This window comes from Bufo bufo, chromosome 10 (assembly GCF_905171765.1).
Source record: "Bufo bufo chromosome 10, aBufBuf1.1, whole genome shotgun sequence".
NCBI lineage: Eukaryota > Metazoa > Chordata > Amphibia > Anura > Bufonidae > Bufo > Bufo bufo.
This window is the reverse complement of record NC_053398.1, coordinates 117,624,021-117,638,957: the sequence shown is the minus strand read 5'-3', so window position 1 is coordinate 117,638,957 and position 14,937 is coordinate 117,624,021. Positions and strand designations below refer to the sequence as shown.

General features: G+C 43.4%; 1 protein-coding gene across 2 annotated transcripts; it reads right to left on the bottom strand.

Moving 5' to 3' along the window:
• Positions 1-2,939: 2,939 nt before the first annotated feature.
• CMC2 (C-X9-C motif containing 2) lies at positions 2,940-14,766 on the bottom strand. Of its 2 annotated transcripts, none has more exons than XM_040410046.1 (4): positions 14,633-14,766; positions 11,449-11,529; positions 5,526-5,597; positions 2,940-3,135 (listed from the first exon to the last, which is right to left on the bottom strand). In XM_040410046.1, exons 2-4 carry the CDS (start codon positions 11,527-11,529, stop codon positions 3,052-3,054), a joined length of 237 nt encoding a protein of 78 aa, XP_040265980.1. In that variant the 5' UTR covers positions 14,633-14,766; the 3' UTR covers positions 2,940-3,051. The 2 variants fall into 2 exon arrangements, with proteins under 2 accessions (XP_040265980.1, XP_040265979.1); XM_040410045.1 differs by having other exon boundaries at positions 11,449-11,573; positions 14,633-14,757.
• Positions 14,767-14,937: the final 171 nt, after the last annotated feature.

The following is a 14,937-nucleotide window of genomic DNA, read 5'->3' as shown; positions in this document are numbered from 1 at the left end:
TGCTGATCTCAGCGGTGTGTCACTCATGAGCTAAAAGTAAGTGGTTGCCGAGAACCAGCATCATAATCATTACAGCCCAGGCCTTGAAAAGAGTCCAATCTACCTGAGAAGAGTCCTGGTTATTCATGACTTCCTGCTGATGACTGACAGTCTTCTACCTAGTTTTCTCCCTTTCTCTCTAGGAGAGAACTGCCAATCATTAGTAGATGGGTGAGAGAGCAGGAGATTATGTATAACCAGGACTCTTCTCAGGTAGATTGGACTCTTTTCCAGGCCCAGTCTGCAATGATTGTGATGTTGGTTCTCAGCAACCACTTACTTTTAAATGACCTACCGCTGAAATCAGCTCACCTGTCTCTACTTTATGCTACCATATGTATGGGCAGCATAAAGTTGATGACTGGTTCCCTTTAAGGCACTGGCAGCACTGACCCACCATATCAGACATTTTGCATTTACTAGAGTTGTGCCTTTTTGCCCAACCCCAATAGCTGAGTAGTTCTGTATCTGTAGGACTCCTACAAACCCTACATACTCGCCCTATGAGCGCCATATTTTTCTTTTGCTGTTTGCACTGGGAGGAAACTGCAAAGGGAAGATGAAGGGTGTAGTGTGCAGTTTTCAGCCCAAGGAAGGTTACAGTAGGCATTTACATTTCTGGCTGATCTTGCAGCACACAGATCTATGGGAAGTGTTGTGGCTGCAGGTCATCTACGCCCATAACCTGCAAGTTTTGGTTGTAAACAATAAAGGCAGCGGGAGCATGGAGGTTGAAGTGAAGATTGAAGTTGACGGGTACGCTAATATGCTCTGTAGGAGACTAGACAAGGTTTACACAATGAAATGAATTTTTTTTAGGATTCTGCACAACCCCTTTAACTGTATGTATAGTGTTATATTTACTTTGAACCGGAGGTTCACTTTAAGACATAAGGGGTCTGGATAAGACCCCCATCTGTTAATACAGAATTCCAAATTTAGGAAATAGCTCCTTTTAGGTCACCAATGAAATGAAATCTGTCTGTGCGTTATGAGTGGGTGAGGTTGCTGTAGGAACAGAGGACTGAAGTGTGACAGAGCTATGTTCTACAATGACGCAGAGCCCTCTCTTTTTACTATTCGCCATTTATCGTTATTTAGGCTTTTCTTTTGTTTTACTTCAAGCACTAGACATAACGTCTGAGACTCCCATCTCTGACTGCTGCAAAATTGGAAATTGGGCCTGAAAACAAAGAGGTGTAATTAGAAATAAGACTATTTAAGAGGAAAAGGTAGATGTCAAATCAGAGTCATTACAGAGGTTAGAAAAACGGATTTGTTTCCCCCCAGAAATTGTACCACTCATGTCAGTTTCTGGTATTTTAGCTTCACTGAAGTGAATAGGGATGAGTTGCTGCAGACGCCGACCATAGAGAAAAAGGGCTGCCAACTTTAAAGGAAACATGTCAGCCTATTTTTGCCCTTCAAACCAAGCGGAATACCTTTATGGTATTGTATATCAAGGTTTTAATAGTTTCTTCCCCTTTAATTCCTTTTATCATAGTTTAGTAAACTCTTTATGCACCTAAGTTGTGTTAAAGGCTATGTTCACAATTGGGGGCAATTTTTTTTTTAGCTGAAAATCATTTTTTTCAATTAGTCTTTATAAAAATTATGGAGCCCTTTTTTCTGTACAGAGCTGAGATGCTCTAGTGGCAGCCTTTGAATTTTCTCTCTTTTCCATCAGACCAGGAGCTGACTGACTCCTTATCTCCGCTCTCTGACATTATAAACACTCATTATAGCTCAGTTTTCATCTTACTGATAAGAATGTGGCTTAAATAAGTGTTTATGACCTCTTAGTAGCTTAGAGATAAGGGTTATAAGAAGACGGGCACAAAGTGAAAGTATCAGTCACACAGCTAGAAAAACTTATCTCTTTGAGACAGAACGCCTCTGAAGGTGTACATAGCCTTTATAAGGGGTCGTCTCGTCTCAGCAAATGGCATTCATCATGTAAACAAACTAATGTACTGTGATTGTCCATATTGCTTCCTTTGCTGGATAGGCTCATTTTTCCATAGCATTATACACTGCTTGTTTCCAGGGGTTACGACCACCTTTCAATCCAGCATCGGTGCCATGCTTGCACACTATAGGAAAACATGCCAGCCTATGTGTGCTCCTATGGTCCCGGCCACCAGAGCGTTTTTTCTATAGTGTGCAAGCACGGTCACAGATGCCGGATTGCAGGGTGGTCATAACCATGGAAATGAGAAGTATATAATATGATGGAAAAATGAGTCCAGCCAGCAAAGTAAGCAATATGGTCAATAACAATACATTAGTAAGTGCCTGGTATTAACTTTCTCTACATGATAAATGCCACTTGCTGCAGTGAGACAACCCATTTAAGCCTATTTTTTCCTGAACCTCAGATTTCATGATAATACAGGTATCATCATGTGGTTCCTGATGGTGTTCTTATCTTCTTTTTCTGAATTCTGAATACACTAGGAATGATCTTTATTCCCTGCCCCCACCATATGCTAATGAACCATTTCAAGTCACGGAGGCTGGTACTTACTGCCTTGAAGTCAAGCTAACCCCACCCCACCCCATCTCCTTTGACTGATGTCTTCAGCGCTGGGAATCTGTCTGCACCAAAAATCTGTCTTAAAAAGTGGAATCAATTGGCAACACGGTCACCAGGGTCGCGTGGCCTAATATACACCATATTGCGCCACAATTCTGGTGTAAAAATTTCTCTGAAATTAAGCCAACCAATAGTTGGTGGAGAGTCAGAGAAAAGTGTCTCTCCCTGCACCACATTTATCCTCCAGCCTGAGCCCCTGTGATAAATCTGGGGATTTATCGTTTTATCTGTAAAGTTTTGACTCCTTTCATTTCTCAGCGTATTTTCTCTGAATAGAATGATAGAAATATGTAAAAACTCTCTCTAAAAAAAACCAAGAAAGCAGTTTTATTTTGGCCGTTCAATAAATACAAAGCGTTCTTGGTGCGGTTTCAGTATAGCAGTTCACTGATTGTTTGGCAAGTGAGGGGCGTCTGTCACAGTTCCACCTTAGTGGCATCTAACAGCTTCTCTTTAACCCTTTCTGATCTTGCACGGCTTTCCGATCTGTTGTCCTCATACTGAAAGATAAAAGAAAAACGAAAATCATAGTTGGTACTAAACTAATGATAGGCTACTTTCACACTGGTTGGCTACCAAAATAAATTTTTGCAGCGTTGTTTTTTTGGATACATACTATAGGGTTTTTTAATGCTTTAAAATACACAATAAAAAAAATAATAAAAGCATCTTGCACAATATGATAAATAAGTAGGCGGACATACTGTACATGGCCACCACTAGAGGGAACAAGATAAGTGTTCATTTATTTAGACCAGCGTTTTAGACGCCAGTCTTAATATCCCCTAAAGCTGGCGGTGGATCCGCCAGAGTCATGAAGAGGTGCTGTCCTTTAAATAACTTGGGCGGATCCAAAGCCGCATCTAAATGTTAGACAGCTTCCGAACTTACATTTAGACCTTTTTCTACACCTGAAACAGGCATACAATATAAACAAATGCCCCAATTTATTATGATAAATAACTTTGATGTTCATAGCAAATACAGTTTGAAAACACATCTCGGTCCACCTACCACGACTAGGTGACCTCAATCCAGTCAGAAACCTACTCTATTTAATACCTGTCTGCTGCTTTTAATTAGGTGACACATAAAGCTGAGTTTTCTCTTCCTCTTATTGGATGCTTAAAGAGTAACAACTAGAAATACAGCATATGTGCAAGGTCTGCTCTCCTAAATGTAGATTCCCCCTGGCATACAGACAGGTATTAAATGGAGTAGGTTCCTGCCTGGATGGAGGTCACCTTGCCGAGGTAGGTGGGCACAGATGTGTTGTGATCAAAATATATTTGCTAAGAATCTCAGATTTTATCACATTAAAATGGAGCTTTAGTTTATCTATAAATTTGTATTGTGTACTATGAGAGTGATTATATAAAAACAGCAAAGCAGCGCTCACCTGCATGCAACAACTTGGGAGGCACGGACACAGCCTGGACTCGGCTGTTCGAACTGCAGAAATAAGATGATGATAGTCCAGCTTCTAAAAAGTTGTGCTTTATTTCATACGGTAAAAAAGTTCCATACACAAGACCGCTTGCCTGTCTTGTGTATGGAACTTTTATACCGTATGAAATAAAGCACAACTTTTTAGAAGCTGGACTATCATCATCTTATTTCTGCACTGTGAGAGTGATGTTACATTCTTTTTAATAGTTTGTTTTAGAGAAATACTTTCTTAAGTTTGATCTTGGTTAAACAGTAGAAACATTTAAAAATGTTAGTTAAAGGGCATCTGTCAGCAGCTTTGTCCCTATGACACTGGCTGACCTGTTACATGTGCACTTGGCAGCTGAAGGCATCTGTGTTGGTCCCATGTTCCTATGTGCCCTCATTGCTGAGAAAAAGAATGTTTTCGTATATGCAAATGAGCTTCTAGGATCAACGGGGGCGTTGCCGTTACACCTACAGGCTCTGCTCTCTCTGCAACTGCTGCGCCCCCTGCACTTTGATTTAGCGGACCAGACAGTGTAAGTGCGTTTACAACTGGCCCTGTCAATCAAAGTGGAGAGGACGCGGCAGTTGCAGAGAGAGCAGAGCCTGTAGGTGTAATGGCAACGCCCCGTTGCTCTTAGAGGCTCATTTCCATATAATAAAACATCAATTTTCACAGCAATGCGGTCACATATGAACATGGGACCAACACAAGTGCCTTCAGCTGCCAACTGCACATGTAACAGGTCAGCCGGTGTCCTGGGTACAAATCTGCTGACAGATGCCCTTTAAAAGGGAACCCCCACACATCTGATATTGATAACATAGCCTTTAAAAAGTTCATAAATATCTAGAACCCAGAAAACCTTTATAAAGTTACAAATTGACACCAAAGTAAATTATAAATACGGGTTCACTAATTTGTGACAATTGTTTTGATCAATAGCAACTGCGGCATCTTAGTGGTTAGACAAAGGGAGGGGCCTACCTCTGCTAGCACATCGCCCCTCAAAGTGATTAGGAGGTGCCAATGGGTTGTGTGGCTGCTGGGGACCAGTACACAACTACTGCAGTGCTTTATGACCGGGCTCAAACATGGTCAAGTCCCTGGTGGAACTGGAAAAAAAAAGTGAACTAAGATATTTAAAAATGCTAAAGAAAAAAAATAAAAAGTTGATTTGAATGTTTTATTTTTTTGTGCTCTTTCTGAGTCTTAAAAAGAATCAAAAGTGATCAAAAAAATTGCATGTACCCAATATGGTACCAATGAAAGCATCTACTCATCCAGCTAAAAAGCAACCCCCACACAGCTCCAGAGACGGAAAAATAAATTCACGGCTCTTGGAAGGAACTGTATGTGAAAAATGAAAAAAAAAAAAAAAAACGGTTCCATTATGGTTTAAAAAGAACAAAGGTGTCCTGGGGAAGGACATTTTTCTTCGCACACGGCTCTCACCTCTTTCCTTAGGCACTTTCTCATCTCTCGGTCAAAATCATTGCACTGTCCAAAATATTTCATAAATTTGTTCTGAAAGTATAAAGGAAACCCTTTAATCCCTGAGACATTCATGGTAATACAGAGATCTGAGAATTTCCACAGAATTGCAGGTATACCTACTGCATCTTAATAACGAGTACAACTCTGCTACATCTGCCATGTCAAACAGACTCAAAATATTAAAAGTAATGCAAGAAAGACTAACGGACTAACGTCCTACTTTGTAGAAGTTGAGTTGTCCTTTATGTAAATAAGTGTCTCGTACTAATGTTTTATAGCAACCAATCAGACTATCAAATTTTGGGGGCATTTTTTTATTTTTTTTTAACTCGTTTTATTGAACAATTGAATAAAATAAAGTAAAAAGAGACAATACAAAATTGGTGCACATAGTGACATTGCATAGTACATACAAAGTATAAAAGGTACATTGCTTAGCGTGGCAGTGTCTGATCATGGTCACATGCTTAAGGCTCCATTGACACGGCGACCCGGATCCGGAAATGCGGACCCGCACTTCTGGGTCCGCAATTCCAATCCCAAAAAAAAAAATCAAACATGTCCTATTCTTGACCGCAATTGTGGACAAGAATAGGCATTTTCTATTAAGTGCCGGCGATGTGCGGCCCGCAAAATGCGGAACGCACATTGCCGGTGTCTGTGTTTTGTGGATCCGCAAAACACACACGGATGTGTGACTGGACCCTTATAGTCACAAAGAATATAAGTAGAAGGGGAGAAAAAAAAGAAAAATGAGAATGAGACATCGGCCCCATGCACACGACCGTATGTGTTTTGCGGTCCGCAAAAAGAAAAACGGGTGACGTCATCCGCTTTTTTTGCGGATCCGTTATTTTTGCCGATGCATTGTAATAATGCCTATCCTTGTCAGCAAACTAGAAAAAAATAGGACATGCACTATTTTTTTTTGCAGGGGTACGGAACGGAACGGACATACTGATGCGGACAGCACACTTTTTGCAGACCCATTGAAATGAATGAGCAATCAGCAAAAAAAAACGGAACGGACAAGGAAACAAAATACGGCCGTGTGCATGAGGCCATCAGGAGTGATTGTATTCAGAAGATAATGTACTGGATATTGCGTAAGCGGAGACGCACACCATAACCCCCACACTTTGTCAAATTGAGGCTCACACTTCCTATGTTTGTAGACAATATAGTCATATGTAATTATGACATTTATTAATGTCTTCCGTTGAGTGATTGATGGACTTCTCTCTCTCACCCATCGTAAGGCGATGGCTTTTCTTGCCAGAAATAGTGATTCTCACAAGAATATTCTGATACAATGGGAGTAAACGGCGTCATCTAAGATACCAAATAAGCATATCTTGGGGCGAGCAATAATTGGTAGATTAGTCAGCTCAGCCAGAAATTGGGAGACCTCCATCCAGAATGTTCTAATATGGGGACAAGTGCCAAAAATCCGCACCATCTCTGGCACAGCGGTGACACCTGGTATGGGACAATCTACCCATTTTGTGTAGTCTAACTGGCGAGAGGTAGCTCTGATGTATATTACATAATTACACAGTATTTCAGAGATGTCCTCTTCTGACAGATCAGGAACCACTGTTTTCCACCTAGCCAACACAGGCAGTTGTGTTAATTGGATTCGAGTGTTGATCAGGTGGGTGTATATAGTAGAGATGAGCCCCCCGGGACCCTGAGACCTCAGAACTCCAATAAGGGGATAGTTAGATGGAGCCAGGGAATTGGGCATTGAGTGCATGTCCGGCTTGCAGATGACGGTACAATGCAGTGCGGGTCAGTTGACATTGCGACTGAAAGTGACTAAATGGATAAACTACATTATTCTGATATACATCCTTAACCCTTTCGATGTACGACACTGGAGCGATGTGCAAACATGGCGCCCGCTCGCACGTGCAGCGGGCATCATGGCCGGCAGATCTCTGCTGTTTCATACAGCAGAGACCTGCGGCTAAGTACCGTGACCGGCCATAATGCCGATTTCAGTAATTTAATGCTTTAGATGCCGTGTGGCCAAATGGGGCATCGATACTTGCGCTGAACACCTTCAGCCTCGCTGATGAGAGGCTGAAAGTGTTTAGGCTGCAATTCTTATTTTGGCCACCAGATGGCAGGCCAGGATAAGAAATGAGCAAAATTGACTTTCAATGGCAAATATTAAATCCCTGAAAGAACAAAATGAAAAATAAAAAAAACATAATTATTAAGCTCATATATGAGCCACAAAATGATCAAAAAATAAATAAAAATGTTAAAAATATATATAAAAAAAAAATATTTATATATAAGTTTAAATCACCCCCCTTTCCGTATAATTCAAAAATAAATACCTAAACAACAAGAAGTATAAACCTCATGGGTATCACCGCGACAGAAAACACCCATATTATTAAAATAGAAAAAAAAAATTCCAATATGGCGAATGGCATAATGGAAAAAAGGGTCAAAATGGCCGATTTGCCATTTTTTCATTGCTACTCTTACCCAATTTTTTTTTATAAAATGTGATCAAAAAGTCACGCACACTCCAAAATGGTATCAATAAAAAGTACAGATTGTTCCGCAAAAAATGAGCCCCTTAACAGCTCAGTAGACATAAGTATAAAAAAGTTATTGGGGTCAGAATATGGTGATGTTAAAAAAAGGATTTTTTTTTAATCAGTTTGAATTTATTTTTACACTATTTACACATGAAAAACCTATACATATGGGGTATCGTTGTAATCGTACTGACCCAGAGAATGAAGGGCATGGGTCAGTTTCAATCAGGTTTATGCGACCTGCTACTGATAGGGGGAGTGATCTCCAAATTCGGAACTTATCTTTGCAATAATTTAGAAGGGGTTGTACATTCATAGAATGGAAAGTGTCAGAGTCCTTGGATATGACAATACCTAGGTATTTAAAATAATGAACTATGGGCAGCTCCTGAATAGTTGGCTGCCAATCTGTACCATATAGTGGGGAAAAAGGAGGATTTCGACCAATTTATGCACAGACCTGAGTATCGACCAAAATCATTAATGAGCGTCATGGCTCGGGGTAATGTATCCTCTATATTTGACATAAACAATACCAGATCGTCAGCGTAGAGTCCGACCCGGTCTTCCCCATCTCCCACGGCTATGCCCTGGTATATACCATCTTGTCTTAGGCTAATTGCAAGAGGTTCGATAGCCAGGGCGAACAATAAGGGGGATAGTGGGCATCCCTGTCAAGTTCCCCTTCCCAGAGTGAAAAAGAGAGAGGAGAAACCATTAACTGATACATTGGATCTAGGGCTCCCATAAAGAATGGACACCCATTTGATAAAAACTGGCCCAAAACCAAATCGCTTAATAGTACCCAACAGGTAAGGCCATTCAACTCGAGTCGAACGCCTTAGCTGCATCCAAGGACGCCATAGCCCACCGCTGTTGTTGTCTAGTACCTATCTGCATCCGCCTAATGTACTCAGATGTGGATTTACCCGGCATGAATCCAGATTGATCCGCATGTATAATACTGAGGATGCATTTATTTAACCTCACGGCTAAGGCTACTTTCACACTCGCGTTTGGTGCGGATCCGTCATGGATGTGCACAAACGCATCCGTTCAGATAATACTGTACAACCGCATGCATCAGTTCAGAACGGATCCGTTTGTATTATCTTTAACATAGCCAAAACGGATCCGTCTTGAACACCATATTGTGTCAGTGAAAACGGATCCGTCCCCATTGACTTACATTGTGTGCCAGGACGGATCCGTTTCATCAGATGGACACCAAAACGCTGCAAGCAGTATTTTGGTGTCCGCCTCCAAAGCGGAATGGAGACGGAACGGAGGCAAACTGATGGATTCTGAGCGGATCCTTTTCCATTCAGAATGCATTAGGGCAAAACTGATCCGTTTTGGACCGCTTGTGAGAGCCCTGAACGGATCTCACAAACGGAAACCAAAACGCCAGTGTGAAAGTAGACCAATATCTTAGCTAATATTTGGTAATCAAGATTAAGCAGCGAGATCGGCCGATATGAGCCACAATCCAATGGGTTCTTGTCAGGTTTAAGGATGACCACAATTGTGGCCTCATACAAGGATGGTGGTGATGCGCCAGTGGAGAAGGCCGCTGTATACATTTTCCCCAGGGGTTCCAGAAGCAGGTCTGAGTATTTAGTGTACACTTCTAATGGAAGGTAATCTGGGCCTAGTGCCTTCCCATTAGCCAAAGAGGACACCGCAAGAGCAATCTCCTCTCTAGAAACGGGACAATCCAGCAGAGCCGAATCAGCAGGGGACAGCTGAGGAATCGTTAGATCCGAGAGGTAGAGATGATCTACTTCCTCATTAGTAGTACGTATTTGAGATCGGTAGAGGTCATGGTAAAACTCCTGAAAGCAGTGGGCTATCGCTGCCGCCTCCAGCAATGCGGTACCATCTGAAGATTGAGTACGCAAAACTGCTGGAGACCTCTGGTTCTGATGCACCAGATGTGCCAACAGCTTACTGGATTGGTTACCCAATTCAAAGTAAGTCTGACTAGTAAAGAAGAGTTTACGTTGTGCTTTTTGCTTTAAGAGATTAAGGTATTGGCGGCCCTTAGAGAGCCATTCCTGTCTACTAGATTCTGTGGGATTGGCAACGTAAGCTGCTTCGAGTCCAGTGCATTCCCCTGCCAGCTCATTCTCCGGACCGGCTGAAGCCCGTTTAATGGGTTCTTTTGAGAACCCATTAATATGGGAAACTTTTGAAAGCATATCTCAGAGGCTCTGAGATATGCTTTCAAAAGTTTCCCATATTAATGGGTTCTCAAAAGATTCATGATCGGCTAAAAATATAGAGAGTTGTTCAGGTATCCGATCATTGGGTGTCAGGAGTGTCAACCAAAAGGGGTGTACTCTCAAAGAGTGACCGGTCCATTGAAGTAGATACAGTGGAGGCATTATTTTTTATTATAGCATAGTACTCATTTTAAACTAAAATAATTTTTTCTATTGGTCTTTATTAAAAATGTTGAGCCCCTTTCTTTGTACAGCCTTGAGATTCTCTAGTAGGAGGATCTGTGTTTACTGTGTTCTGTCAGGCAGCTCAGCTGATGGCTCCTTATCTCCGCTCTCTGACCTCCTAAACACTCATTATAGCTCGATTCTTATCTTACTGATGACAATGTGGCTTAAATATGTGTTTTTGAGCTATTAGTAATTTAGAGGTAAGCGTTATTAGATGACTGGCAGAAAGTGAAAGTATGATTCTCACAGCTGGGCAGACGTTACCCCTCTGTGATAAAACTGCTCAATATTTTTAATAAAGACCCAACATGAGTAAAATGCACTCGAAAAAAATTGCCCCCAAAAGTGTACCTAGCCTTTAAGTTAGGATAGATAGATAGATCCCTCCAGTTCTGCAGATCCGGTTGTTAAAATTACAGCCGGCCGGATCGAAGAACCGTGTGACCGGCTGAATCCCGATCCAGTGCTCTGGCAGCGGCAGCTGGAGATGAGCGCTTCCATTCCATAGTTTAGCTCCTTAGGCTTTTTAAAAGTTGGGTGGTATGTGTGTGTAGTGTATGGCTACATGCACACGACCCTTGTGTGTTTTGTAACCATAAAAATTTTGTAACCATAAAAATTGCGGATCTACAAAACACAGATAGATAGATAGATAGATAGATAGATAGATAGATAGATAATAGATAGATAGATAGATAGATAGATAGATAGATATGAGAGATAGATAGATTGAGAGATAGATAGATAGATAATAGATAGATAGATAGATAGATAGATAGATAGATAATGGATAGATAGATAGATAATAGATAGATAGACAGATAGATTACGATGTCCTTTTACTCACTGTTCTCTGTATGGCGCACTTACGTCTAGGTGACATTTCTTCAGCAGATTAATGAGCACGTTGCATTCGTCGGTGTGCAGGTGCGGAGACAGGTCTGGATGCATCTTACAAGAAGCGGTGACAGTGTGGTTAAGGCGCAGGAAAAAAATGAAATGCAATGAAACATAAAGACGATTATTAACGATGCAGAGTCATCGATCACTAGTGCGGATTTACTAACCCTCTCCGATATATTCACAGTCTAAGGCCTCATGCACATGGCCGTTGGGAGGCCGTTCCGTGCATTGGGGACCGCAATTTGCGGTCCCCAATGCACGGGCAACATCCATGCGGCGGCCGAGACGGATCGAGACCGATTCGACTTGAATGGGTCCGTGATCTGTCCGCACCATAAAAAATTAAAACATGTTCTATTTTTTTGCAGTGCGGAGGCACGGACAGAAACACCAGGGAAGCACTTCTCCGTAGGGCTTCCGTGCCTCCGTTCCGCACCACAGCTCCGGATTCAAGTGAATGGGTCCGTATCCGTGATTCGGGGAGCACGCGGCCGATGCCCACATATTGCGGACCCACTGTTTGCGGGCTGCAATACGGCCACGGCCGGGCAATGGCCGTGTGCATGAGGCCTAACAGTCTAATACGGCCTCTGTTCAGACAGACAATCATAAACGTGTTCTGGGCGGTGAACACGGACAAGTTTTTACATGTACTATAGACGGAGCGTGCGTGCGGGCTGTATTTTCTGCAGACGGGAACAGAGCGTGCTGTGATCTCAGCCCGTATGGAGGAGGACATGTGAGGAGAACCCGGACAGAAGGCTACGTGCACACTGTGCGGATTACGGATTGCGGATTTTTGTGTGGAAATACCGCAGCGCAATACAGTACCAGCAAAGTAAAGCGTTGGAGATGCTGTATGTTATTCTTTTTTTTTTTTTCAGGCACATGAAAACAGATTGCGCCAAAATAACCACAAGAACTGAACAAATTTGCAGAAAACTCTTAAAGGGATATTCCCATCTCAGACATTGGTGCCGTGTCGCTAGGATATGCCCTCAAAGTCTGATAGATGTAGGTGCCACCTTTTGGACCCGCACCTATCTCTAGAAGGAGGGCAGAGCATGCGCGGCCGCCCTCAATTCATTTCTATGGGAGCGCAGAAAATAGCCGAGCACTAGCATTTCCGTCAGCCCCTTAGAAGTGAATGGAGGGCGGTCCGCTCTCCTTCTCTTTATGGGCTCCGTTCTAGAGATAGGTGCGGGTCCCAGAGGTGGCACCTACACCTATCAGACATTGAGGGCATATCCTAGCGACATGGCACCAATGTCTGAGATGGGAATACCCCTTTAAGCATAACTGAAGGCAAATCTTCCGTTTTTCACTGTCAGAACTCGCCCGTGAGATAAGTTTGAGGCTGCCTGCACACGTTGCCGATTATGCGCAGTCTTTTGTGCGGAAGCCCTGCAATCCTGCACTGTGGCTTACACTGTTGGCTTCTGATCAGTACTACTGTGCGTGCGCTGATACTGTAAACTACAGAGAAGGTGCAGGATTACAGTGCCAGGCAAGATCCCTTGCCATGCACACGAACGCTGTTTGTTTCCGTGTCAGTTCCGTTTTTGTTTTTTTGCGGATAGGATGTGGATCCATTCATTTTAATGAGTCCGCAAAAAATGCGGACAGCACACCGTGTCCTGTCCGCATCAGTATGTCCGTTCCGTAGCCCCGCAAAAAAAAATTGCGGACCGCAAAACACATACGGTCGTGTGCATGTAGCCAAAGGGTGGGGCAACTGAGCCACAACATCAGAGCTGAGTGCGCCAAAGACCTAATCTGCATAATAATAAAAACTTTCATTGCACATGAACGGCACAACTGATTTACAATGGAAATGTATGCTCTTACTCAGCAGGATCGACCCTACCAGACACTTGACTGGTTTAATGGAGTTAATCCTGCTGACATGTCCTCTTTAAAGGGTCAGAGACAAAGCAAAGCTTTTGTTCAGTGGTTTAATGGGGTTGGTCCTGCAGGCAGGTCCTCTTTGAAAGTTTCAGAAAACTTTTGATATGTCATAGAAACAGATCAAAACTTTTGATCGGTGGGGGTTTGAGTGCTGAGACCCCCACCGATCGCTAGAACAAGAGAGAAACGCCCCCATAAAGCACTCTCTCCTCGCTGCAGGGCTCAATAGAAAGTCTATGTACCTGTCTAGCTTCCTGCAGTGAGGAGAGAAGTCTCAGCACTCAGAGTGATCAGTGGGGGTCTCAACACTCAGCCCCCCACCCTCCTAATCAAAACTTTAGCTAAGTCTATGACATTTCCAAATTTTTCTGAAATCTTTGTGACTCTTTAAGGCCTCATGCACGCGGCCCGTATTGCAGCCCGCAAACAGCGTGTCCGCAATATTCGGGCACCGACCGTGTGCTCACCGCATCACGGATGTGGACCCATTCACTTGAACGGATCCGCAATCCAGAAGGTGCGGTGCGGAACGGAAGCACTCCGTGCTCTACTTTTTTTGCGGTGCGGCAGCCGCATGGATGGTGCCCGTACACTGGGGACCACAAATTTCAGCCCCCAATGCACGGAACGGTGGGGCAGCGGCTGTGTGCATGAGGCCTAAAGTGAACTCTAGATATTTATCATATATCAGGTCGTGGGGGTCCGACACCCAGCACCCCTGACGATCAGCTGTTGTCAGCATTGTGTAACTACACTCCAACGGATGTGAAACTACAACTCCCAGCATGCATACTTGCTCTCCCAGCAGTGAATGGAGCATGCTGGGGATTGTAGTTTCCCAAAAGTTGGATTGGCAGAGGCTGCTGACCCCTGGCGTACATGCATTTGGGGCCAAGGACGGGGTGGCTTCTGCTGACACGCCACAGAAACTCCTATGAAGAAAGACACCCGGGCACAGCTTTATTACCCATGGGTGTAAGATCAGACCTACCCCCAAATCCTACAGAGGAGCAGCCCTGGGTACAGTGACGTCATCAGGCTGTGGTACTACAGCAGGCATGACCTTGCAGAAGAGTGCAGGGCATGACCTCACTGCGCAGAAACAGGGCACCAGCAGCGGCTGTAGAACAACAAGTATCACAATACCTGCCTGTGGGCACTGAGGCATGCTGGCACTTGTAGTTCCACACCAGCTAGAAACCTACAGGCAAGCACGCAAGAAGCCACAAGCGCCATAACCTACCTTTACAATGGCCGCAGTACAGTAGAGTAGACATACACCCTTCTACCCACTTTACCCACTCTTTTTTTTTTTTTACATAACACCTTAAAATCTATATTCTGATTGGCTGGAACCCCTGCCCGTTATCACACAAGCAGCCAATGAAACTAAGAGTAATGCTTAAGAGGCGGGGCAACTTAAGCGACCAATGACGGAAATCTAGACGATAAGGGGCGGAGCGACGCCGATAGCCAATGAATGGAATATGTATAGTGTGAGGGGCGGGGTGACGCTTGGTCCTAGAAACCAGACGCTGTGGCGTTGTG

Bases quoted from the DNA above. Each gene is read 5' to 3' on its own strand.
- CMC2 (XM_040410045.1), bottom strand. From the start codon at position 14,666: ATGTCTACTCTACTGTACTGCGGCCATTGTAAAG. The intron at 11,574-14,632 runs GTAGGTTATGGC...CATTGCATTTCA, and splicing joins GTACTGCGGCCATTGTAAAG to TTTTTTTCCTGCGCCTTAAC. The intron at 3,136-5,525 runs GTGAGAGCCGTG...TTTATCTTTCAG, and splicing joins GAAAGTGCCTAAGGAAAGAG to TATGAGGACAACAGATCGGA.